This window comes from Balaenoptera borealis (assembly GCF_965194805.1).
Source record: "Balaenoptera borealis genome assembly, chromosome: 2".
Taxonomy (NCBI): Eukaryota; Metazoa; Chordata; class Mammalia; order Artiodactyla; family Balaenopteridae; genus Balaenoptera; species Balaenoptera borealis.
In genome coordinates, this window is record NC_138867.1 from 166,837,140 (window position 1) to 166,863,156 (window position 26,017).

The 26,017-nt window shown below is 38.5% G+C and overlaps 1 protein-coding gene across 12 annotated transcripts in view; it reads left to right on the top strand.

The window, feature by feature from the left end:
• The window catches only part of MAPK9 (mitogen-activated protein kinase 9), a 58,426-nt gene that overhangs the window by 9,877 nt on the left and 22,532 nt on the right, over nt 1–26,017 (top strand). For 4 of the 12 annotated variants that reach the window (XM_082379451.1, XM_082379455.1, XM_082379454.1 and 1 more), the window contains exons 2-6: nt 8,254–8,424; nt 20,689–20,818; nt 21,710–21,772; nt 23,299–23,357; nt 25,779–25,917. In XM_082379451.1, the coding sequence (XP_082235577.1) occupies nt 8,303–8,424; nt 20,689–20,818; nt 21,710–21,772; nt 23,299–23,357; nt 25,779–25,917 (513 nt within the window). In that variant the 5' untranslated portion in view covers nt 8,254–8,302. Of the gene's footprint in view, nt 1–8,252; nt 8,425–8,835; nt 9,077–20,688; nt 20,819–21,709; nt 21,773–23,298; nt 23,358–25,778; nt 25,918–26,017 lie in introns of those variants that run through there. The other 8 variants (XM_082379453.1, XM_082379452.1, XM_082379450.1 and 5 more) reach the window with 7 other exon arrangements.

The window sequence follows — 26,017 nt, forward strand, 5'->3', positions numbered from 1 at the left end:
GAATGTCAATTGATAACAGCCACTATGGAGAACAGTATGGAGGTTCCTTAACAAACTAAAAATAGAATTACCATATGACCCAGCAGTCCCACTACTGGGCATATACCCAGAGAAAACCATAATTCAAAAAGACACATGCATCCCAATGTTCATTGCAGCACTATTTACAATAGCCAGGTCATTGAAGCAACCTAAATGCCCATTGACAGACGAATGGATAAAGAAGATGTGGTACATATATACAATGGAAGGAACGAAATTGGGTCATTTGTAGAGACATGGATGGAGCTAGAGACTGTCGTACAGAGTGAAGTAAGTCAGAAAGAGGAAAACAAATATCGTATATTAACGCATATATGTGGAATGTAGAAAAATGGTACAGGTGAACCCGTTTGCAAGACAGAAATAGAGACACAGATGTAGAGAACAAACATATGGACACCAAGGGGGGTAAGCGGGGAGGGGGTGTGATGGTGGTGGGATGAACTGGGAGATTGGGATTGACATATATACACTAATATGTATAAAATAGATAACTGATAAGAACCTGCTGTATAAAAAAAAAATTCAAAAATTTCCTGAAACATCATCTGCCTACCACACCCTTGAATGAAAAGTAAATTCTGTGCATTGCCTCCTGTCTATTGTGTCTTTCACTGAGGTGCTCACCAGCATTAACCATGTCATCAGCTTTTGCACTTACCAGATTTTAATTCACATTTGCAGAATGCAGACATTTGTTGGGATAAGTAGAATGGGTGTCCTAAGGTCAGCTGACATTGAGACCTTGCCCTGTGCTAGGCACTGTGCTAGTTTTCCTCTGAGGTTGATTCTGCAATTATTCCTGTTCTACACATGAGTGTAATTGCTTGCCCAAGTTCACTCACCCAGATAAACGGCAGACCCACTGCTCTCTGACTCCAGAGTCCTAATCTTAACCATTGCACGAAGCTGCCTTACCACATTTACTCTCCCACTTAGTTTTGCCTTAACATATATTTCCTGGGCACTCACTGTGTACTTAGTAGAGGATTGAGAAATAGATCTGACACATTTTCTGCTCTTGAGGAGCTCACAGGGTAGAAGTAGAGATAGACTTGCAATGCAAATGAATACAGGATGTGGTGCCAAAAAAGGGACATGCCCGGCACAGTTTGAAAGGAAAGGCTATAGAGGAAAACTTGCAGGAGAAGCAGGTGCTTGCACTAGACTTTGGAGGATGAAGTTTGTCCAGGAGAGCAAAAGGGGGAGGGAAGTCATTTCAGGCAGATGGGACGGCTCAGGCAGAGACCTGAGGTATGCAGTAGCTGGGGTCTGCTGCTCCCAGGAGGTTTGATAGTGCCGAAGAGTGGGCCAGAGGCCCTGCAGAACTCCTCTGCTGTTCTAAGAATTAGAATTTTACTGTCAAGGCAGTCGGTCACTACTGAAGGAATTTAAACAGGAGAGCAGTATGATCACTGCATGTTTTCAACAAGTCTCTTTTAATTCCTTATTTGAAATAATTATAGATTCACAAGAGGTTGCAAAAATAGTAGAGAGGTCCTGTACACTCTTCACCCAGTTTCCACCAATGGTTGTATATTTATGTAACTATAGTACAATACCAGCATCAGGCAGTTAGCATTGGTACAATGCTTGTACAGTTCTATGTCATTTTATCACATGTGGAGGTTCATATAATCACCACCATCGCCATCAAGATACAGAACTATTTCATCATCCCAAAGATCTCCCTTGTACTACCCCTTTATAACCACACCACCCGTCTTGCCCCCCACCATCCATAACCCCTGGCAACCACTAACCTGTTCTATATCTCTATAATATAGAGAATTTTCATTTCAAGAATGTTGTATAAATGGAATTATGTCCTATGGACCTTCTGAAATTGGCTTTTATCACTAAAAATTGTTACTAAAATTTCATAATACCCTTATGACCCACCCAAGTTGTAAGGTATATCAGTAGTTCGATCATTTTTATTGCTGGGTGATGGTCCATGGTATTGACATACAGCAATTTGTTTAACCACCCACCCACTGAAGGACATCTGGATTGTTTCCAGTTTTGAACTATTACAAATATAGCTGCTATAAGCATTCATGTAAAGGTTTTCAAGTGGACAGATCTTTCTAATGTGGTATGTATACAGTGGTTTGGAGGTATCAGGAATGGAGGCTGGGAGAGCACTTTGGCTATTGATATGTCTGGGGAGCAATGAGGGCTTTACTCACAACACTGGGTATTGGGCATTGGGCCTGGAGATGGGGAGACTGACGACTACAAGGGGCCGGCAGGAAGAATCCTTGCTGGAGTCACTCACGTCCCTGTGAGTGACATAATAACCAAATTCTGTATCATAGTATGTACTGTAACTTAAGAACTGATGTTCAGAAGAATGGCCCTGAGGCACTGTGAAGTGTTTGGTTATCCAAGAAAGATTAAGTTGTTGTGCTATGCTATTTTTAATACGAATTGAAGTAGGAAAAAAGAACAATTTGATTAAAACTTTCAGCAGCAAGCATTGAAACAAAAAGGGTGATTGTGAAAATCTGCTTTTAATCACAGCAGTCAGTTAATTTAAATATTGAATGTCCTGGGTATTCTGAAACATTAGTGTGATTAAAGGTGTGAGTCTATGGATCACTGAATTATCTTCATCATCAGAAGAAAGTGTCTTAGTGGGGTGAAGACAACAAGATGAGATGTGAAGATCTGCGTTATTCTGGCCTGGTCTTGACCAGCCCTTGGACAGTCACTTTACTTTCTAAGTAAAATTAGAGATATTACAGTAGTATATTGCGAAAGACATGGATATAGTAGTCACATACACCTCAATTCAAATCCAGGCCGTGCCACTTTCCAGCTGAGAATTTGGGCAAGTTCCTTACTATCTCCAAGTTGTTTCCTCATTTGCAGGGTGAGGAGAGTACTATGCACCTCACAGGCTGTTAGGAGAAGGTATATAACTGTGTACTCAGAGCCTGGCCCACTTGCCTTCCTGCCTCCAGTCTCATCTGCCTCAAATCCATTCTCTGTAAAGGTGTCAGAGTGACCATTTTGCAGCTTTTCATTTAAAAGTGTTTGTTTAGTTTTTAAAATGTGAAATATGTGCATAGTTTAAAAAAAAAAGAACAAAGTTATAATGGCAAGAATGAAAGTCTCATTTCCCACTGTTTCTCTGCACTTGCTAGCGTATTGTGTGTGTGTGTGTGCATGTGTTTGTGTATTTTCCCATACATTGGCATTTACCGTATGCACTCTTCTTTAACTTGCTTTATTTCCTTATATATCTTAGACATCTTTCCATATCAGTGCATAAAGTCCCTGCATTGTTTTTAATGGCTTTATTATACTTTTGTGCCATAATTTATTCAGTCATTCCAAGGGTACTTTTTAGGTTATTTCTAGTTTTTTGCCTGTTACAAGCAGTGCTACAAACAGCCTTGCACAAATATCTTTGAATATTTGTACACATGTATTTGTCAGATACATTTATAGAATTGTAGTTGCCAGGTTAGGAGTCTTGTGCATTTAAATTTTTCCTTAGGTATTACCTATTTTGCTTCCAAAAAATGTTTTACCGATTTATAGTTCTCACCATCATGTATGAAAGTACCTGTTTCGTCACACCTAGGTTGATACTTAACTTGCACGCAGGTCTTGCCTCCTCCAGGAAGCCTTCCTTTACATCCATCTCTCATTCACACATTCCACTTGTTCTCTTGCTCTGCCCTCTAGACACTGCTCTGCTGGGCTTCTCCCATGCAGCCTGTGCATACCCCTAGCACACTTCCTACGTGGTGTGATAATTATGCAGTTGGTGGTTTGAGGGAAGGGACTGTCCGATTAGTACTCCATTGACAGCCACTACCTCATGCTTGGCACACAGGAGGCCGTCAGGAGTTTGTTAGGAGAACTCAGTAAATGGTAGCTGTCATCCCCACAAGACTCAGACTGTATGCTCTCCAGTGTTCTTTCCCACTTTAAAATTTTATAACTATGTAAAGCTGTAGTTAGAGCTAATTTTTCTATTTAGAAAAATTAATCAGATTTAATATTTATAGTACCTGAATTGCTTATATTTAGAATACTAGAGGTAGAGAAAAAAATTTTTAAAGCATTTCTTACTCTAGGCTCTAAACAGGTAGGAATGTTCCTCCTGCCCAATGTTTATATATAGAGTGGGTAGATTTTACAGGTCTCCAGTCTTGGAGAAATAGAGATTTTCGATTAGAGCGTTTCATTAAACAAGCATTCATCAAAGCAGCATGGTAAGTGGGGAGAGTGTGCACATGAGCCAGATGTCTATAGCAAAGGCCGTGCTGATTCCTAACCTCGAGGCACCCACTCACCACACTTAGGTCTGTAGGAGCAGTGTGTTCTTCTAGGAGCTTTTTCAGTGGAAAAATGGTGGGCATTGAACAATGTCGTATGAGAGGGAAGACAGGCCCTCCCTGCTTTTGAGGAGCTCCTGACCTGGCGGAGGGAGGCAGAGGCAGACCTGCAGAAGCCAAGTGAGAGTGAACACGGTAGGCACTGGGTCCCACTGCTGGGAACCGAGGTGAGGAACCAGCACCTTCTGGTGAGGGAAGTTAAGGCAGGGACTGCACCTTCAGTGTGTTGGTAATGTGGTTGCATGAAGAATTCTTAACACCTCTCAATTTGTAAATTGTCTTCTGAAACCAGGTTGAGGTCCATTTTGTTGAAGTACAATCTCAAGAGAGAGTTGATTTCATTAATAGCTAAATTACATGCTTTCTTAGTTTGGTTTGGGGTTCTTTCTCTTGCTCTCATGAAGCCCATGAAGCCCAAGCTTGACAGAGGAGGTGGCTTTGACAGATTCTGTCTTAGGTGATTTTTTTTTCTGCCTAATAAGGGAAACTTATTTTAATTTTAAAATTATTTAAAATCTTGAGATGAAATTATGTTAATTATTGACCTAATGATGTAATGTACTTCCCAAATTCACAAAAGCTAACCTAATGCTGTACCAGTCTGAGTACAGGTTATAACAGCTGTAGCAGAGAGAGTTCCAGAGTTGTTCAACAAGGTTGAGATTAATTTGTGCCAATCTCAATGTGGGCAGGTGGACCAGAATGGGGGCCAGCTCAGTGCCACAAGGTCATTCCAGACTCTGGCTGGTGGGTGACTCTAGCATCTTCAGCATGTGACTTCCATCTCTGGGTCTGTGACTGCTGATCCCTCAGCCAACAGCAAGGGAGAAAGATAGATTGAAAGGCAAGCAGCTTTCTGTTTAAAAAAATGATCTGGGAGTAGCATACATCACTTCTGCTCACATCTCATTAGCTAAAGGTTGGTCATCTGGTCACACCTGGCTGCCAGGAAAGTGGCCATATGTCATCTCTAGTTGAGTAGCCATTTGTCCAGCAGGAACAGGGTGGCTTCTGTTACTAAAATGAAGGGAGGAGTGGATCCTGGAGTAGGTCAGCAGCCTGGGCCTGTCATACTGTCCCTTGGCCACTTCAGACTTAACTTGTCCAAAGCCGAACTCTCCGACTCAGCTATCTCCTGCTTACCTCTAGCTGTTTCACCTTTGTTTCTCCCCATCTCCTGGAGGGCAACAAGTCACGTACATTCTTCCCAGCCATGCATTTCCTTCTTTTCCCCACCTGCCACGATCCTGCCATTTTTGTCAGGTCTGCCTGTTTTGAGTCCTACCCATTCGAATCCAACCCTTTCTCAGCTTCCCGAACGATCTCTCTGAAAAGCAAGTGTGAGCCCATGCCTCTTGTGCTTTGATGGCTCCACAGCCCTCAGGCCCAGGCCCAGATGGCTCCGAGCGGCTTCCAGGGCCTGGGGTGATCTGGCCTTGTTTTCTCTCCAGTTTTTTCCCCCCGTGACCCAGCAGAATCAAATCTCAAATGATTTGTCATGCTTAGAAGGCACCTCCAGCTCTCTGCACATGCTACTTCTTATCCCCGCACCCTAAACCTCCATCCTTCTGGGTTTAGGGCTCTCCTTGCATCCGATCTCTTCTGAGTTTACCCGCAGTGAACGCTCTCTGTAAGCTCGAAACGCAGAAGGCAGGCATGCTGGCTGTTCTGGCAAGGGACCTGGTCCACAGTGGTGCTCAAGAAATGCTTTATGAATGACCAGCATTGCTGGTGCATTACAATATGGCCAAGAAATAGACTTCTCTGAGTCTGTCTCTGATCCTTTGCATTTCTACTCCACTTGTCAAGCTGAGCAGTTCACCATGTCTGAGCACAGTCAGTTTGAGTTCTGTGCTTCTACTCTGTCTCTGGCAAAACTATCCAGGGCAAATGCCACCTCCTCCATGAAGCTCTTCTTGTTTTCTGCACCCCTGCTCGTGGGTAGGACCTCTTTTGCCTTTCAGCTTTGTTTCTGTTTTGCTTATGGCCCTTACCTCTTTATAACTTATATTACAATGTAGATAATAGACTCATTCCTCACACTTATCCCCCAAATAGTGAAGTAGGTGCTGCTTCAAGACCAATACCTCTTTGATCTTGATATATGTCTTCTATATTATTTATCACTTTCTTGTACAAAGGTACCCTGTAAATGTTGAGATGAATTGTCTCAGCCTCTTAAAAACTATAAATAAATTAAGAAAAGGATACTCCTTCAGATGTCAGTAAAATAGAGCAGCATCGTGAGGGAATCATTAGCTACAGTGTTATGGGTCAGATCAGCAGAGGTATATTGAATGGTCACTCTGTCCCAGGGGCCAGGCCTTCCCTTTCCTCCTGTCCTGGGAGTACAGGGTGCCACCGTGAACAAAACAGACCTGTCCCTCCCCTCCTAGAGCTTAGGGCCCCCTTCTCACAGCAGTATGGCTTGGCCAGCTCACTAAGCCTTGGGTCACTCCAGTGTAACACAGGGCTGATAATTCCTGTCGGTCGTTGTGAGCAGTGTGTTACTTTATCTAGCGCAACGTTGGCCTCCCAGACGCAATCCCCAGCCAGTATGCAATGGCTCTTGGTCAGAATGGCAGCTGGTACTACCAGCTGTGCCTCAGCCACTGCCCTGAGAATGGTAAAAAAGCATGAAGCAACAGTCAGTTGGAGAAACTATTCATTTGATTTAAATTCTTTGTTCAGTCTTGTTGTTAATCAATTTCCATGTTTAATGGAAGTCCTAGACGTCATTGTGTTGAAACACATATCATCACTCTAAAAAACCCAGTGGGTAGATATTAAATATTAGGTGTTAGAACAAGCAGGCAGGAATTTGGGGAAGCTGTAGAATAAAATTTAAATTCTGTGTTTGTAAACAGTGTAGAATATTTACCTAAATGGTTTTATTGTTGGCTTTTTAATTTTTAAGAAATGACCAATATAAATAGCTTGCTAACTTTTGAATAAACATTATCAGACAAGAGCCAGGGAACGGAGTAAAGGTAGCTGCCTGCCGATTTCTGTTTGCTTTGTTTTCTGTATAAAATCATACAGGCTCCTGCAGTGTAGGAATCTCAGCCTACTGTCTAAACCACAAAAAGGCTGCTCTGGGGCTGCCAGTTTATACTCATACCTTGTGGATAACATAGTGTCCATGTTATTGACTGTAGCTTATGACAGAGTTCTCTGGCTATGGCTGTCTGTATTGAAGCCCACTAGTGATGTAGGGTTTGGGGAATGTAGGCCAGCTCCGGGACCACCTCACAAGGTAGGAACGCACTCACGAGCATCCACGGCACACACAGGTGTCACCAGGCCTCCAACACCCTGTTGTTCTTTAACTTACCACTTTTACAATCACTTTGGCATCGGACTTGCTTTCTGGTTCGTCACTTTAACCTGAATTTGTGGACACAGCAGAAGACTGGTCCATTTGTTTTTCTGCATGAATGAATTGTAGACATGTTCATTTTGCAGCATCTCCAGAGTGCCTCCATCTCTGGTTGAGACAGCACGGTGTAATCTGGTCCCACCGGAAGCAAGCTGATGAGAATCACATAGTGATGTAGTCTTGTCATGGCTAATAAAAATGTACAAATTCTTTTCTGCAAAGGTTGTTATTTCCTAATCCAGTCCCTTAAGATGTGGTCATGCAGGGTCTCAGAATTCCTTCCTTTCATGATAATCTTGTACCATTAAAATGTCTTTGCATTTTTTGCATGTTGCTTAAGTTCAGAACTTGGTCTAACTGAGTTTACCAACTTACAGCCACGTTGTCTTATATACCGATAAATCTGAAACACTATTAAGTGAGCTATGCATGTATAATTTCAGTAAGAATGCATGTTCATTCTGTTTCTCTTTCAAGGAATCTGACGACTGTACCAGCTCTTTGGAATATCATATGACACTACATCATGAGTGACAGTAAATGTGATAGTCAGTTTTACAGTGTACAAGTGGCAGACTCAACTTTCACTGTCCTAAAACGTTACCAGCAGTTGAAACCAATTGGCTCTGGAGCCCAAGGAATTGTCTGGTAAGTATGGTCTGTTTCAGTAGTGTAGATTGAGTTTTTGTTGTAATAAAAACTTAATAGATCTAAGTCGTCAGAATTTAGAAACACTGATGATAAAAATACCCTTTTCTTTGCTATAGGTTTATAAGCTAAATTGAATCAACCTCTTGCTTTAGTTACATATAGTCAGATTGTAGGATACAAGCTCAAATTCTTAGAATACTGCGTAAATTTAAATAGGTAGCAATTTTTCTTTTTTCTTTGTTTCTTTTCTCTTTTTTTTTTCTTTTCCATTCCCCCTGTCATTATGATATTAGAGTAATAGGTATGACAGTGAGTTGTAACAGAAATTTGGAGTTTTATTCATTTCTTCATCCTGGCCACCTTTCCCCCCTCCCCCTTTTATTCCCAATCACTCCTATTCATTTCTAGGCGCCGTCATTGCAGTGCCTTGCCCTTCATTGGCAGGATGAGGCCAGTCAGTGTCATTATCACCCCATGGATTAACCAGGAAGGGATGCCGTATGAGGGGTTGGGCTGGCCGTCTCTTCCTTGGTGTCTCACTTCAACTATGTGTCCAGCCCAGGACGTCAGAACTGTTGGTCTGACCCTGAACCTTAGTCTCTTGCTTGGTAAGACAGTCAGCTGCCGCGACATCACTGGCCAGCTAAAGGTAAAGTTTTTCACATGTTTTCTAGACTACAGTTATCAGCACTTCCCAAGCTTTTTATCCCTTAGTTTTTTGGCAAAATCTTTTCTTCTTTTTTTGGTCAGTAAAAACAAGATTGTCTTTGCATCTAAAAGGAACTGTGGTAAAGCTAAACACCCAATGATTACAGCTTGTAGGTAAAGGGGATTCAAGATAAAAGAGAACTCTTGGATGTGCTGGTAGGAGAGTTTATATTTTTATTAGAGATGTTGAGTTTAGAGAATCTGCATCAGTGGTTAGTAATTGATCCTCTGTTGTAGAGATATGTGATCAGGGAAGTTAGTTGTTTTCTTCGGCTTAGGTAGTTAGAGGCCCTGGAAGCTGAGAGGAGATGGTAGTTCAGAGATTCCCAGAAAAACTAATGAGGGGGAAGGGGCTGTTTGGAAGGAATGCCTGGCTTGCATCTAAAATAGTGGTGATCTTAACTTCCAATTGATAACATGCTATATTGGTACTTAAATCCAGTGTGCCAGGAAAGTTTTAAAGTGAATGGATGGTTCATATTAGGATACTTTGATGTTAATAAAAAGTTCTAGACAGTAAAATATTCTTTTGATTTATAACCCATCTCTTATTTGGAACTGGATGGTAATTTGATATAGGGAATTAAGCAAGACTGATACAAGGACATTTAATGTAATAACCACATTAAGAGCTTGACTAGAAATTCATAATTAATTGTATAATAGAGAGCTTTACAAGGGTTATGCAGTTAAAATTAATGACTTCATTACAGCATGGTAAATGACAATAAAATTACATGCTACTTTAAAAAATACTGTTTTTCAGAGATTAGTTTTGATTTCCAGTTTTCATATACTACTTCTCATCTTTGTTTTTTAAAGAAATGTTTAATAATGAAATTACTCATTATGGATGTATATTTTTCATTAAAAAAATTCTAGTTTTGAAATGAAAGTTCCCAAATAAACAGTTATAAGCTAAACCTCCTCTGGTAAAAGCAGTGGTAGAATTATAGGATGGAAAGTTCTGAATTTTTAAAGACTAAGAGTCCAGAAATAAACCCATACATCTGTGGCCAGTTGATTTTCAAAAAGGGTGCCAAGATTATTCAATGGGGAAAGAACATTCTCTTCAACAAATGGTGCTGGGACAACTGGATACCCACATGCAAAAGAATGAAGTTGGACTCCTAACTCACATCATGTAAAAGGTTAACTCAAAATTGATCAATGACCTAAATATAAGAGTTAAAACCATAAAACTCTTAGAAGAAAACAAAGGGGGAAGCTTCATGACTTTGAATTCTTAGAAATGACACCAAAAGCATGAGCAACAAAACAAGAAATTGGACTTCATCAAAATTAAAAATTTTTGTGTATCAAAGAACACTATCAAGAGAGTGAAAAAACAACCCACAAATGGGAAAATATTTGCAAATCGTGTATCTGGTAAGAGTCTAATATTCAGAATATAAAGAACTCCTACAACTCTACAGCAAACAGACAAACAACCCAATTTATTTATTTATTTATTTTTGGGTAAAAGCATCTTTTTTTTTTTTTTTTAAATTGGAGTATACTTGCTTTACAATGTTGTGTTAGTTTCTGCTGTATAACAAAGTGAATCAGCTATACGTATACATATATGCCCTCCTTTTTGGATTTCCTTCTCATTTAGGTCACCACAGAGCGCTGAGTAGAGTTCCCTGTGCTATACAGTAGGTTCTCATCAAACAACCCAATTAAAAAAAAAAAAACAAAAAAACAGGCAAAGGACTTGAATAGACATTTCCCCAAAGAAGATTTATGGCCAATAAACACATGAAAATATGCTCATTGTTAGTCATTTGGGAAATGCAAATCAAAACCACAATGAGGTACTACTTCATACCCACTAGGTGGCCATAATCAACAAAATGGAAAATAACAAAGGTTGGCAGGGATGTGAAATTACAATCCTCATACATTGCCAGTGAGAATGTAAAATGGTACAGCCACTTGTGGAAAACAGTTTGACGGTTCCTCAACAAGTTAAACAGAATTATTATATGACCCACTAAATATCCCTAGATATATTCCCAAAAGAATTAAAAACGGATGTTCAAAAAGACTTGTATACAAATGTTCATAGCAGCACTATTCTCAATAGCCAAAAGGTGGAAACAGCCCAAATGTCCATCAATAAATGAATGGATACACAAGCTGTGTTATATACATACATGGAATATTATTCATAAAAAAAAATGAAGCACTGATATATGCTACAACATAGATGATCCTCAGAAACATGCTAAGTGAAAGAAGTCAAACATAAAAGGTAGTATTATTATATGAGTCCATTTATGTGAAATATCCAAAGTAGGTAAATCCATAGAGAAAGATGCAGATTGGTGGTAACAAGGGCAAGGGGGAGAGAGGAATGGGGAGCAACTTCATAATGGGTATGGAGTTTCCTTTTGGGGTGATGAAAATCTTTTGAGGTTACTTAAAGGTGGTGATTGCACAACACTGTGAATGTGCTAAATGCTACTGAATTGTTCACTTTAAAATGGTTCATTTTATGTTTATGTGAATCTCCCCTTATTAAAAATTTTTTTGAAAAAAAATGTAAACTGAAAGGTGCCTTAACTTAAGGATATTTGTCATTTTTAATGGATATTTAACCCCTAATACTAATAATATTTTCATGTTATGTTATGCATTAAAATATGTTGTCATTTTCTTGTAACTTAAGTTATATATTATATCAATATATTTTAAGTGTACTTTCACTTACTCTTAGTATTTTCATTTAAATAATTTTATGACAATTTTATTAACATTTGTAGGAGCAACTTTCACCTCACATACATGTAGAGGCTAAAAGTTTAACACCATCCTAAATGTCACGTCTTGGAAACCCCGATTTCCATAGCCTGAATTTTGATTTTAAGGAAGGATCAAAAACTGGGTTTCACCCTTTTCTGCTCAAGAAAGAAGTCTTTGAACTGATTAAAATAGCTCTTAATGAGCCTCTTGCACAGCTAACAGTTTAGTTTGTGATCTTTGATGTAATTATTCACTTAACTTTGTAACCCAAGCCAGTTATTCATTACCAAATCAAAACCTTTTAGTTCGGTTAACTTTACTGTTGCATGGAAAAGGGGTTAGTTAACTTGATTCAGATTATTGATACTTTTTTTTAGAAATGTTTGTGCAATTATGAAAATTATTCTTAGACTTCTGGGATGTTTTCTGGCTTTTAGATGAGGTGCCATCACGAGAGCTGGGCCTAGATGGTTGGAGACCTGGTTTCCATTATTACTTTACTGCTACTTTCTACCAGAGCCTGTGCTGGCTTCCTCTCAGCCGGGAAGGTGGGTGACTGCGCCTCACCTTCCTTCTAGGCTCGAGGCTTCGTGGTCCCATTGAACTGCAGCAGTGGTGGTGCAGGCAGTGGTAGTCCCAGACGGACAAGAGAGAAACTTTTCCCGTGATACTTCCCCCACATGTCTTCAGAGGATTTTTTCTTGGCGTGTAGATAGAGCAAGAAACTATGAATGGTGCCAGTCAGACTCCTTTCTTCCTCATCAGTGATGGAAGGGCTTGAGTATACCCACCATCAAGCCCTAACTTTTAGAAAACTTCTTATCTCCAATGGTCCCTTCTCTGCAAATATGGCAGGTTCTTTCCCACGCCCATCACTTTTGTCCCCACTGCATCTCCTGGTTGGAGTCTCCTCTGAAACCCTGCTCTTCTGTCCCTGTTCTGACACTATCCCTGATCTTTTTTTTAATATATAAATATATTTATTTATTTATTTTATTTATGACTGTGTTGGGTCTTCGTTTCTGTACAAGGGCTTTCCCTAGTTGTGGCGAGCGGGGGCCACTCTTCATCGCGGTGCGCGGGCCTCTCACTGTCGCGGCCTCTCGTTGCGGAGCACAGGCTCCAGACGCGCAGGCTCAGTAGTTGTGGCTCACGGGCCCAGTTGCTCCGCGGCATGTGGGATCTTCCCAGACCAGGGCTCGAACCCGTGTCCCCCTGCACTGGCAGGCAGATTCTCAACCACTGCGCCACCAGGGAAGCGCCTAACCCTCATCTTTTGAGACTTATCTGTGGAACTCCAGATAATCTCAGCTCATGCTTGGAATAGAGCCTTCTCTCTGATCGAACCAAAGAGTGTGTGATTGGTTTGACGCACACGCGTGCACGTGCGCGCACACACACACACACTCCAGAACTGTAAAATAATAAATTTGTGTTTTAAATCAGTAAATCTGTGGTAATTTGTTATAGCAACAGTAGGAAACTAATATACATGTGTTTTTACATTTTTGAGAAGTAAAATATCATAGTAGCAATAATGCATGGTTTACAAAACTTGTTAATCATCTATTTAAACTAGAGCTTGATAAAGATATAGGGACAGGTGTGCAGGTAAACCAAAGTGCAGGTATTGATACAGGATTAAAATGAGGAGCTGGGATCCAACTAAAATATTCTGACTCCTAATTTTGAATTATTTTTACAGTTGTCTGATTTATTTGTTTCTATGTTTTAGTTCATTAAAACTGTTAATAAAATAATTAGGAAGTAAGTTTTAAAATGTTTATCATTTGAAGTATTTATAAAATTAAGTTATTAGTAGAATTAAGTAATTCAGGGTTTTAAAGCTCTACAGGGAAAATGTGTGTACATTTCTTTCATATATATATATTCACTTTTTCTCTCTCCTTCTAAAATCTCAAGCTGTTTAACCAAAGTAGTAAGGACTATTTGTTTTACAAAACAGTTCTACAATGTGCTTAACTGTTTTTTTTTTTTTGCTTTTATTAAAAAAATTTTTAATTGAAATATAGTTGATTTACAAGTTAATTTTTGCTGTACAGCAAAGTGGTTCAGTTATATGTATATATGCATTCTTTTTTTTACATATTCTTTTCCATTATGGTTTATCGTAGAATATTGAATATAGTTCCCTGTGCTATACAGTAGGACCTTGTCATTTATCCATTCTAACATATAATAGTTTGCATCTGCTAACCCCAAATTCCCAATCCATCCCTCTCCCACCTCTCTCCCCCTTGGCAACCGCAAGTCTGTTCTCTATGTCTGTGAGTCTGTTTCTGTTTCATAAAGGTTCATTTGTGTCATATTTTAGATTCCACATATAAGTGATATCATATGGTATTTGTCTTTCTCTTTTTGACTTACTTCACTTAGTATGGTAATCTCTACTTCCATCCATGTTGCTGCAAATGGCATTATTTCGTTCTTTTTTATGGCTGAGTAGTATTCCATTGTATATATGTCCCACATCTTCTTTATCCTTTCATCTGTAGATGGACATTTACATTGTTTCCGTGGCTTGGCTATTGTGAATAGTGCTGCTATGAACATAGGGGTGCATGTATCTTTTTGAATTATAGTTTTGTCTTTATATATACCCAGGAGTGGGATTGCTGGATCATATGGTAGCTCTATTTTTAGTTTTTCGAGGAACCTCCATACTGTTCTCCATAGTGGCTGCACCAGCTTACATTGCCACCAACAGTGTAGGAGGGTTCCCTTTTCTCCACACCCTCTCCAGCATTTGTTATTTGTAGACTTTTTTTTTATATATATAAATTTATTTATTTATTTATTTATTTATGGCTGTGTTGGGTCTTCATTGCTGCGTGCGGACCTTCTCTAGTTGCGGCGAGCAGGGGCTGCTCTTCATTGTGGTGTGTGGGCTTCTCATTGCGGTGGCTTCTCTTGTTGTGGAGCACGGGCTCTAGGTGGGTGGGCTCAGTAGTTGGAGTTCGCGGGCTCTAGAGCACAGGCTCAGTAGTTGTGGCGCACAGGCTTAGTTGCTCTGCGGCATGTGGGATCTTCCCGGACCAGGGCTCGAACCCATGTCCCCTGCATTGGCAGGCAGATTCCTAACCACTGTGCCACCAGGGAAGTCCCTTGTAGACTTTTGAATGGTGTCCATTCTGACTGGTGTGAGGTGGTACCTCATTGTAGCTTTGATTTGCATTTCTCTAATAATCAGCAATGTGGAGCATCTTTTATGAAGTGTTTAAAAAAGAAGTGTAATATTAGATCTGACAATGCTTAGAAGTGACAGTTACAACCTTAACATGAAATGGTTGGTATAGCTCTTATTCCTTTTTGCTTCCTCTAGTTCTGTACAAGCATGAATGTTGGCCTGTTCTTATACTGTTTTATTTTCTATTAGTATATATAAATAAACATAATGTCCACAACAAAATTTTTGTGATAAAGAAGATATATGCTATAAGGCATAGGAAGGCTATGATTCAGGAGAATTGAGTTCTAAGTCCAGCTCAGATCCTCATAGCAGTAGTTCTTGGGCAAATCATTGTGTCTTTATAGTTACACCTCTAAAATGTATGGTTTGGAAGTTCTAATTTAAGATTGTGGATCAGACACCTAAACAAAGAGACAGGAGAGCAGTAATCAGTGGATATGGAGCATTTAACAAGTTTCTGCAGAGGAAGTGAGAATAAGTAGATAAGACATTTGGCACAAAGAAGAGAACCTATCTATAGTAGAACTCCAAAGAGATTGTGAGTATACAGATGCCAGATACAAAAAGCGAAGATGAAACGGGTGGCTAGAAGTAGGAATGTTAGTTAAAAGTGTGTCTATGAAACAGTTTTGCTAGTTGGCTCCCAACATTCCCACCCCCACCCCCATGCTCAGCATTTGCCCTTAGAGAGCGAGTAAGTAAATGAAGAATTATTAGGCCAGTATCTGGGGAAGGAGAAGCCTAGTAAGAGGAGCCCAGGATTTGGGGTGTTCTTTCCCTTGAGGGCATTTGAAAATTCTGGAGTGGGCAGCTGAGAGACTGAGAGTCCTTTGGACTGCTTTGTGGGGCTATAGGAGACAGGGATTGGAGTCCAGGGCCCTCTAAAGGGGCTTAGTGAACTTCCTTTGCTTTAACTGGGTCCAATAAAGGGCTGCCTCCTAGAAGTAAGGATGAACCAAAATGAAACAGGCCCTTGCAGGAACTGCCACTTAGCTTCACATCATCTCATTTGCTGAACCCAAAGTGAGGTGAGCCCAAATTGCTAGTGCCCCCAGGTACCCAGCAGAAATAAATGTAAATTCTACCTGGAGGAAGATAGCATCATACTGGATATCAAATTATTTCTAGATAGCAAACAGTTTTGCAAGTTCAAGGTGCAGCACGTAATTAGACATAACTAGTCACACAAGGAGATTGGACAACATTCACAAAATCCAGCACAAACAACAGAGAAAAGAAACAGATCCACAGGGGTTATTGGCATTATTGGATCCAGACTTCCAAAGAGTTATGATGTTATGTTCGGGATGATAAAAGACAGTATGAAAAATTTTTGGTGGAAAATGAAAACTTAAAAAAACTAAATAGAAATTATAGAACTATAAGACATAGTTATTGAATTATGAAGTTAATAGGTGGGTTTAAAAGCATATTAGATATAACTGAAGAGAGAATTGTGATCTGAAAGATAGGTGAGGAAAAAAGTATCCAGAATGAAGCCTGGGGAGACAAAAGGGTAGAAAAATATGGAAGAGAGGATGTATTTATTTTCTATTGCCACATAACAAATTACCATAAACTTAGTGGTTTAAAGCAAAACAACAACCATTTATAATTTCATAGTTCTGTAGGTCAGAAATCTGGATGGGCTTCCCTGGGTTCTCTGCTTGGCATTTCACAAGGCTGAAATCAAGGTGTCACTGGACTGGGCTCTTATCTGGAGGCTCTGGGGAAGAATTTGCTTTCAAGTGCATTCAGGTTCTTGGCAGAACCCAGTTCCTTGCAGCTGTAGGTCAGAGGTCTCCATTCCATTCCCTTGCTCTCTATCAGCCAGGTGCCACCCTGCTCCTAGAGGGTCCCACATTCCTTCTCACGTGACCCCCCTTCCATCTTAAAGGCAACAACATGTCTAGTCCTTCTCAGGATTCAGATCTCTCTGACTTTCCCCTCTTCCCACCAGCCAAAACAAACTCTGCTTCTAAAGGGCTCTCGTGATTGGATTAGTGCCCCCCCACCCCTTCCCTTGTGATCTTCCTTTTGTTAAACTTGGCCCTCTTGCAGGACATAGGGTCAATATTACTACAAAAAAATCAAATGCCTAGAAATTGATAGAACAAACCACTTCAGAAAACAGTTTGGCATTATCTACTAAAGTAAACTATATGTAATACCACTTTTAGCTATCTACTCGTCAGAAATGCATGCCCAGAACCATGTACAAGAATGTTTATGACCATGTTTTTTGCTTGCAAACTGAAAACAACCAATGTATCTATCAACATTATGTCATATAATCATAACAAAGGAATATTATAGCAATGACACAGAATGAGTTATAGCTTCACACAACAACAGATGTACCTCACAAATATAATGTTGAGTGAAAGAAGTCAGACATAGACAATTTCAAAAACCAGGCAAAAATAAATGATGCAGGGGCTTGAAGATACATGTTTAGCTGGTAAAAGCAAGGAAGTGATTATAAAAGTCAGAAGTAGGGGACTTCCCTGGTAGTCCAGTGGCTAAGACTCCGCGCTCCCAATGCAGGGGGCCCAGGTTCGATCCCTGGTCAGGGAACTAGATCCCACATGCCACAACTAAAAGATCCTGCATGCTGCAATGAAGATTGAAGATCCTGCGTGCAGCAGCTAAGACCCGGCACAGCCAAATAAATAAATATATTTTTAAAAATTATAGTATAAAAAAAAAGTCAGAAGTAGTTATCGTCTTTGGGGGGCAGGAAGGATAGTGATTAGTGGGGGGGAGCGCTTTGGGGTTGTTGACAGAACATGGTTCTTTGTAATAAATCATTAAGAGGAATAAAAAAGGAAGCAAAGGAATGAATATCAGACAGGCATACGCCTTCTCATCAACAACACTCAACTTTGGAAATCATTGGAGTTCTGAGAGAAAATTGATTTCGAGCTTAGAAGACAAACTATCAATCAAGGATAAAGGAAGAGTAAGATAATTTATCTTCCATGCCCTTTTTTTCTGAGGAAATTCCTTGAGAATGTACTCCAACAAGAAAGAATACAAGAACGTGTAACACCAGAAACAGTGGAAGCCAGAGAAAAGAAATACCAGGGCGATAGCTACACATCAGGCCTTGAAACCCCAAGAAAAATGTCTTCCCCAAAAATGGAATAGATTCCAAACAATAGATAATGTGAGTAAGAAGGTAAGAAGTACTAGTGACAGGCTCTAAAGAGGTATATTTGTCTTCTCTTAATAAGAAAAAAACGTTTATTAGAAACTTGTGGTAGAAAAGTTAGAAAAAGTCATGATCTAAGAAAAAACAAATTTAAAGTGGCATGATGTTTGAGAACTTATGGAATGTTAGAAGAGAATCCATTTAACCTTAATGGTGGAAACAATCACATTCTCTTATGAGTGGCAAGGGTCATGTGATCTTTAGAAATGAAATGTAATCCTCGCTCTGAAATTAGTAATGTTTACATGTGTGCACATACATACATACACTCTGTAAGTTGATTTTCAACTTTTAGACACATCCTAAGGAAGAAACACAGAAGATTTAATTATAGAGATTGAAAGATGTGTTATTAAACTTGACCATTTAAGACAGAAATTGGAGGAAAAGAGATTAGAGAGCTGTAGGAAAAAGGAGATGAAGTGTAATATTCTCATTTTACGTAGTGGGGAGCAAGAGATTCCTTTGAAAGTTGATGCAACAAGTTTAGGCATGTTATTTAAAGTTACAAGGGTGACCAAGGGAAAAGTTAAAAATAACATGAGAACAAAAAACTAGGAGGAGTTGGGGGTTTCAACTAAGTGACTAAATCCTCAGTTTTCATAACGGGGAGTAAATAGCTAATTTCTGAAGTTGATAAATGAGGAAATAGTGATAAAAGTATATTCTTTGGAGTTGAGATATTACTAAAAGAAGTAAAGCCAGGAATAACTGAAGGTAGCTACTCCTGGAGTTGGAACTAGGAATGGGGAAGCATGAGTCCGCTCAGATATTCAGAATTGGTCCATTTGGCTCATTGGACAAAAACTTTTGAGACCAAAAAAGGTGTGTCTGTTTTTAAATTCTCAAGACTGAGAAATATATATATATATAAGTACAAATCACATGTGTATGTATTAATTAATGATTTGTTTCACAAATAGATTTATTTTTAACATTTTATAATCCATATGAATATTACATTTGAATATGGGCATGTGATTTTAATTAATTGATTTATTTTCTTTATTATTTTTTTGGCTGCGTCAGGTCCTAGTTGTGGCACACAGGGTCTTCATTGAGGCGTGCGGGATCTTTCCTTGTGGCATGCGGGCTTCTCTCTACTTGTGGCCCATAGGCTCCAGAGCGCGTGGGCTCTGCAGTTTGCGGCACATGAGCTCAGTAGTTGTGTCACACGGGCTTAGTTGCCCCACAGCATGTGGGATCGTAGTTCCCCAACCAGGGATCGAACCCAAGTCCCCTGAATTGGAAGGCTGATTCTTTACCACTGGACCACCAGGGAAGTCCCTGGGCATGTGATTTTACATCTGTGTATACATGAACACATAATGTGAACTGAATTAAAGAAAAAGTAATCCAAAGTAACATGAAACTTCTAATAATTCTTAACCAAATGCTACAGCAGACAGCCTTCAATTTAAAAAAGTTAAAATTGAATTAAGTTTGGGTTTTTTGGCAAAAAAAAATTAATAGAAGTGAATAAGTGCAAACAGTGTTATAAACTGAATAGAATAAATAAACAGAAACAGTATTTTAAATGGTGCTTAGGTTCTCAGATGGTCTTTAGCAGCTTTTAACCCCTGATAAGGAGCCAAAAGGTAACAGTGACAGCAATCATACTGTTAGTGCTAGCTTGAAACTAGTACAGAAGGTACTCAATTTTTCCTGTCTATTTTCTGGAGGAAAATCAATCATAAATTTCAGCTGGGAACTTGAGATTCTGGAAACACAGCCCCTAGAAGATTTTATTTCTTACCATAGTAGTATGAGGAGGTATTTCTAGCAGAATTTTATATATAGCAATTGCTTATGTTAGGGATTTTGTATCTTGGGGATTTACCATGAGCTGAGATTTTGGCTTCTGTTTTCTTTTTAGATTCTTACATCTGGGAAAAACACAATCAATCAAAACTTAGATTTATTATATCCGTCTCATGAGTTCAAACCATTTTCTCCACTGTGATACTCCAGAATATACTTATATTTTACTCTGTGATACCAGTGACTTTTTTTTCAACTTATTGGCATATTTAAACTGAAGATTTTGTTTCCTGAGCAGTCTTACATGCTCTGTATTAAATTACTTGGTTCTGAACATAATGATCTCAACTAATATAATGAGACGTCCATGTGCAAAGGATTGCTGAATCCCATCCTAGCTTCAGCTGCCATGGTGGCGCCTCTGCAGAGGAGTCCGTTCGTCCTGCACTCTCAGCCAGCTCACCTTGCTCTTAATGTGCAGAAGTACCAGAGTGGAAGCAAGCTGATTTTTCCTTATTTGTTATTCATTTAAAAAAATAATACATTGAATGTACATTCTGCATTGCTGTATGTTCCAAAATCATCCTAATGGGTTGCCTATTATATTTCTTAATTATAGTGCTGCTTTTGATACAGTTCTTGGGATAAATGTTGCAGTCAAGAAACTAAGCCGTCCTTTTCAGAATCAGACTCATGCAAAGAGAGCTTATCGTGAACTTGTCCTCTTAAAATGTGTCAATCATAAAAATGTAAGTTATGTCTATGTTTCCTCTAATACTTTAATGTTGTCAATGCTGTCATAATCATCTGGGTCTTTGGAGATACAATGAGCTTAGACCTAGGGTAAACTAGTGATAAAAATACTATTTAAATGCTTATATTTTATTGACAGAATTTTTAATCAACATTGGGGATATTGAAGTCAGCAAGAGGCACCATGGTCCATAGGAATTTAGGTCACTCAACACGGATGGGAATGTCAATTAACCTTGTGACCATTTGGTTTTCACTGTTTCCCTGTGTATAAAATGGCAACAGTATTGACCTGGCAAATTGAGAAACATCTAAATACTTTTTAGAACAACGTTGTTCTATAAGTAGCTTTTACATATTCACATTTATTCAAATAAATGTTATTAGATGATGTTATATTCAAGATAGTTGTACTTGGCATCTCTACAGAAATCAAAGCATTGTAAATTTTAAGGAAAAACAGTGTATCTCTAGAAAATGAGGTACTCAGGCACATTTTATGTTCTACTACTGATGCCTGAGCATTATTTTGAACATGATTTTGATAACCTTGCCAGGTTATAAAATTATAAAATGTTAAGTCTGGCAGGGGCTTTGGAGATCCCCTCCCATGTGACCTCTTTTTGTTATGGGGTGGGGGGGATAAGTATTTAAAAGTACACTCAACTCTATATGGCTCCTTTTGTTGTAACATTTATGCTGGATTTTTCTGGTGTAGGGACATTAAACACAAAACTAAGATAGGTTCAATCTTTTGAGTCTGTGGTTTGAGTTTGTTTTTAAATTCTCCAGTGCATGCTTTATTTTACAGGTTTAAAAAAAAAGTAAAAAAGTTTTTTTCTCAGGTTACAAAAAAATATGTTTATTATTTTTTTTAATTCAAACAGTATAAACAAGAAAGAAAAATCCTTGAATCCCACCACCCACAGGTCACTATCATTAACATTTTGGTGAGCATTCTTATGCATATATGTACACACATACATAAATAAGCGCAGTTATGTTATTATGCATCCTGCTTTTTCCCTAGTGGAATGTTGCTAGATCTCATATACATTAATGAACATAGATATAAACCATTTTTTAAATGGCTACATAGTACAGATGCACAGTAATTCATTTAACCAATCACCTATTATCAGATATTTAGATTGTTTCCAGTTTTTTGCTATTATAAGCAGTGCTGCAGTGAACATCCTTATACATTGCATCTTTGCACACTTGTCCAGGTGAATTCCTTGGCCAAGATTGCTGGGTCAAAGACTATGCACACTTTTGGTTTTAATAATATATACTGACAAATTAACCTCAAGGAAGACTGTCAATTTTATACTTTTATTGAGTATCTGAGTATGTCTTTTATTTCAAAATACCCCAGAGCTACATATTGTTGATTTTTTGTTTTACCTTACCAAACTGATAGATGACAAATGATACCTTATTTTTATTTGTGAGGTTGATTTTCTTTCCATATCTCTATTAGCCATTTATTTTTATTTCTTGAGAGTTTGTTTTTCATGGCCTTTGTCCATTTTTCTCTAGGACTGTTGGTTTCTTTCTTACGCATTTATAGAAGATCTTTGTATATTAAAGCTGTCAACCCTCACTTCTTTTCCATCTGACCTAATTTAGGTTGTTTTTGTCATACTGACTTTTGTTGTTGTTGTTTAACATAATCAAATCTCCTAGGTTTCCTTTCATGCTTAGAAAAGGCTTTTCTACACCAGAATTGTATAAATGTTTATTCATATTTTAATGTTTCAGATTTAAATTTTTGTTCCATTTTGAGTTTATCTTGGTGTAAAGATTGAAGTATGAATCTAGTTTTTTTTCCCCTTGGCTAGCCAGCCACTCCAATCCTATATACTGAATAATTCATCTTTCCCTCAGTCATTTGAAATGATTGAGGATGTGTGTTTGATGCTCAAGCAGCAGAATTCATTGTTTAACTATTGGGGTGCCAGGACCAAGGCCTGTGGTGGGGTCAGTTCTTGAATCCTCCTTACGTAAAGGTAATGTAAATAGGTAATACTATGAGGCATTTCATCTTTATCATACCAAAAATATAAGCTTAGCCTTCACATTTCAAAACTTTTTAGAAATTTGCGTATTGTATTTAAGTTTTCAGAGTTAACATATTGCTTTATTTAGTGTTTTTCTACTTGTAATTGCTACTTTTTTATGTTCAGAGCTAGAAAGACATTATGTGTTAAAATTCTATAATAATAAGTTACTGGGGACACATAAACGTGATTTGATTAAAAGTGCATATTATTTCCAAGATGAGAATCCTAATCATTTAGCTTTTTTCAAATGCTGTGTAATAGAATGTTTTGGTAAAAGCAATAACAATAATAATAAATACAAAGCTCTGCTGTGATTTTTTTTGTAGTTTTAATACACTTTAATGTTAAACTTAATTTTTATAATCAAGTAGAGTCATTTGACATGCTGAGATATAATTTTCTCTTTTCAGATAATTAGTTTGTTAAATGTGTTTACACCACAAAAAACTCTAGAAGAATTTCAAGATGTGTAAGTATAATTTTTATTCAGTAATACACTGCTCATCAAAGACTGAAAATTTAGAAAAGAAAGTAACTGCTTTTTTTACTTAGGAAATATAGGTGAGAACACATTTTTAAGTGCTATCCTAGCCACTTTTCTCTGTGGAAGAGAATATTAAGGAAAATGAATAATAATATTCAACTATTTGTGCCTAGATGGTTATCATTTCTACAACAGATAAAGGATGACTGAAAATAATTCTTCAGAGCAGACAGTGCCATTAATGCTGCTGATTTCCTTTACTGAAATATAAAATATAACATGTTTTTCTCTAGTCCCCTGAAAGCCAAGATTGTAGGGTTTAGGTGTTTATAATTATTATTTGAAATGGGTAAGTCATTAAACTTCCAAAATCTGAAATAGAATTATCTTAGTAATGATGAAATGAAATATTAATTTATTATTGAGATATAATGCACAACTTTATCCTAAATTTATTCATGTATTCATTCATTCATTCAACAAATATTTGATTGCCAGGAATTCCCTGGCAGTCCAGTGGTTAGGACGCCATGCTTTCAGCCCGCAAGCCACACGGTGAGGCCAAAAAAAAAAAAACAAACAAATATTTGATTGCCAACCGTGTGCTAGGCACTCTCTTGAACCTGACATACTTTAGTGACCAAAACAGCAAAAATCCCTTTCATTTTTTAAGAATTGCAGGTGGTCATATTTCTTCCTAGAGCTTGCAGGAAAGCCAGGGAAGATAGACAGTCAACATAACAAATAAGGAAATGATGTCATTCATTAGGATGTGTGGCAAATGTAGAAGAAATGGAGCTGGGTAAGGGGGATCAGAAGTGCTGGGCGTTAAGAGTCAGGTTGCAACTTTAAGTAGGGTAGTTAGGGAAGGACCTCACTGGATTGGTGATATTTGAAGAAAGCCTTCAAGGAAGTGAGGGGGTTAGTCCTACAGATATTTGGGGAAGGGTAGTATCAAGATAGAAGGAACAGGCAGTGTAAAGGAGCAGAAGGGGGTTGTGCCTGGTGTGTTCTAAGAATAGCAAGAGCCAGTGTGGCTGGATCAGAGGAAGCAGAGGAAAGTTGAAGAGATGGGCTCAAAGAAGTGACAGGGCCAGACACTGCTGGGCCTCTAGGCCATTGTAAGGATTTCCCTTTACAAGTCAGTAAGACTTTCAGCAGGAAGAGTGAGCTTATCTGACTTATGTTTTAAAAGAATAACTTCGGTTTCTGGGTCGAGAACCCACTGTTAGGGGTAGAACACAGAAGACCAGTCAGGAGGCTATTGCAGCAATTCAGGTGAGAGATTATGATGGCTGCATTTAGACCAGAGGGGTGATAGTGATGGTAAAGGCAAGAGATAGGATGCTGACGCTGTTTTGAAGGTAGAACCCCAGTGTTTGCTCCTAGAGAGGATGTGTGGTATGAGAGAAAGAGGAGCTGAGAACAACACTTCGAGTTTTGGCCTGAGCACCAGAAGGATAAAAGTGCTCTCAACTGAGATGTGGAAGGCTACAGGAAGAACAGATTTCGGGGTAGGGTAGAATCAGGAACTCAGTTTTAGTTCAAGATGTCTATTGGACACCCAAGTGGAACTGTGAAATAGGCAGTTAGATAAATGAGCCTGGAGTTCAGCAGGGGGGTCTGGGTTGAAGGTATTAATTTGGTAGTTGTCAGTCTATAGATGGTATTTAAAGTCTTGAGACCAGAGACCAGAGATCACCAAGATTGTAAGTACAGTTAGAGAAAAGAAGACCAAGGACCGAGTGCTGGCACTTCAACAGTAAGAAGCTGGGGATAGGAGAAAGGCACAGTCAGCCAGGATTGTAGGACTGGCCATTGGATTTAGCAGCACGGAAGGCCAACATGGAGCCTTGAGGACAGTTTCAGCAAAGTGGTGGGGGCAAAAGCCTGATTAACGTGGGATTAAGGAAAAATGGGAGAAAAAATTGGAGATGATAAGTATAGACACCTCTTTGGGGAGTTTTGCTTGCAGAGGGAGCAAAAATATAGGATGGTAGCTGGTGGGGGAAGTAAGGTCAAAAGTTTTCTTAAGATGAGAGCAATAACAGCATGGTTTCTATGTTGGTAAGAATGATCCAATAGCAAAAATTTTTAAATATAGGAGAATTTGAATGTTTGAGATTCTATTTACTATGATATAAAAATTGTTTTGTATTTAACTTGAAAGGCATTTTGTTGTTAGTTGTTTTTATTTTTTGAAAACTTTTACAAACTTTCATTATACATTTGCTTCTTTTCAAGATACCTTATAAATGTTAAGGGAAAACAAGTTATCTTTTTACTTTAGCCAGTGCAGTGACTAGGTGGTAAGTTATTACTATTTTATAAAAATTCTAGTTCAATAACCATAGAGGAATTTTGGATAATTTTCATGTGTACATGGCTGATCATTTATTTCCTCAGGTATTTGGTTATGGAATTAATGGATGCTAACTTATGTCAGGTTATTCATATGGAGTTGGACCATGAAAGAATGTCCTACCTTCTTTACCAGATGCTCTGTGGTATTAAACATCTACATTCAGCTGGTATAATTCATAGAGTAAGTAGTGATACCATATTGTTTTGTTTTGTTTTTTAATCACAATCATTTCGTTGTCATAATCTCCAGTTTCAAAAGAACATAATATTCTTTAAAAATT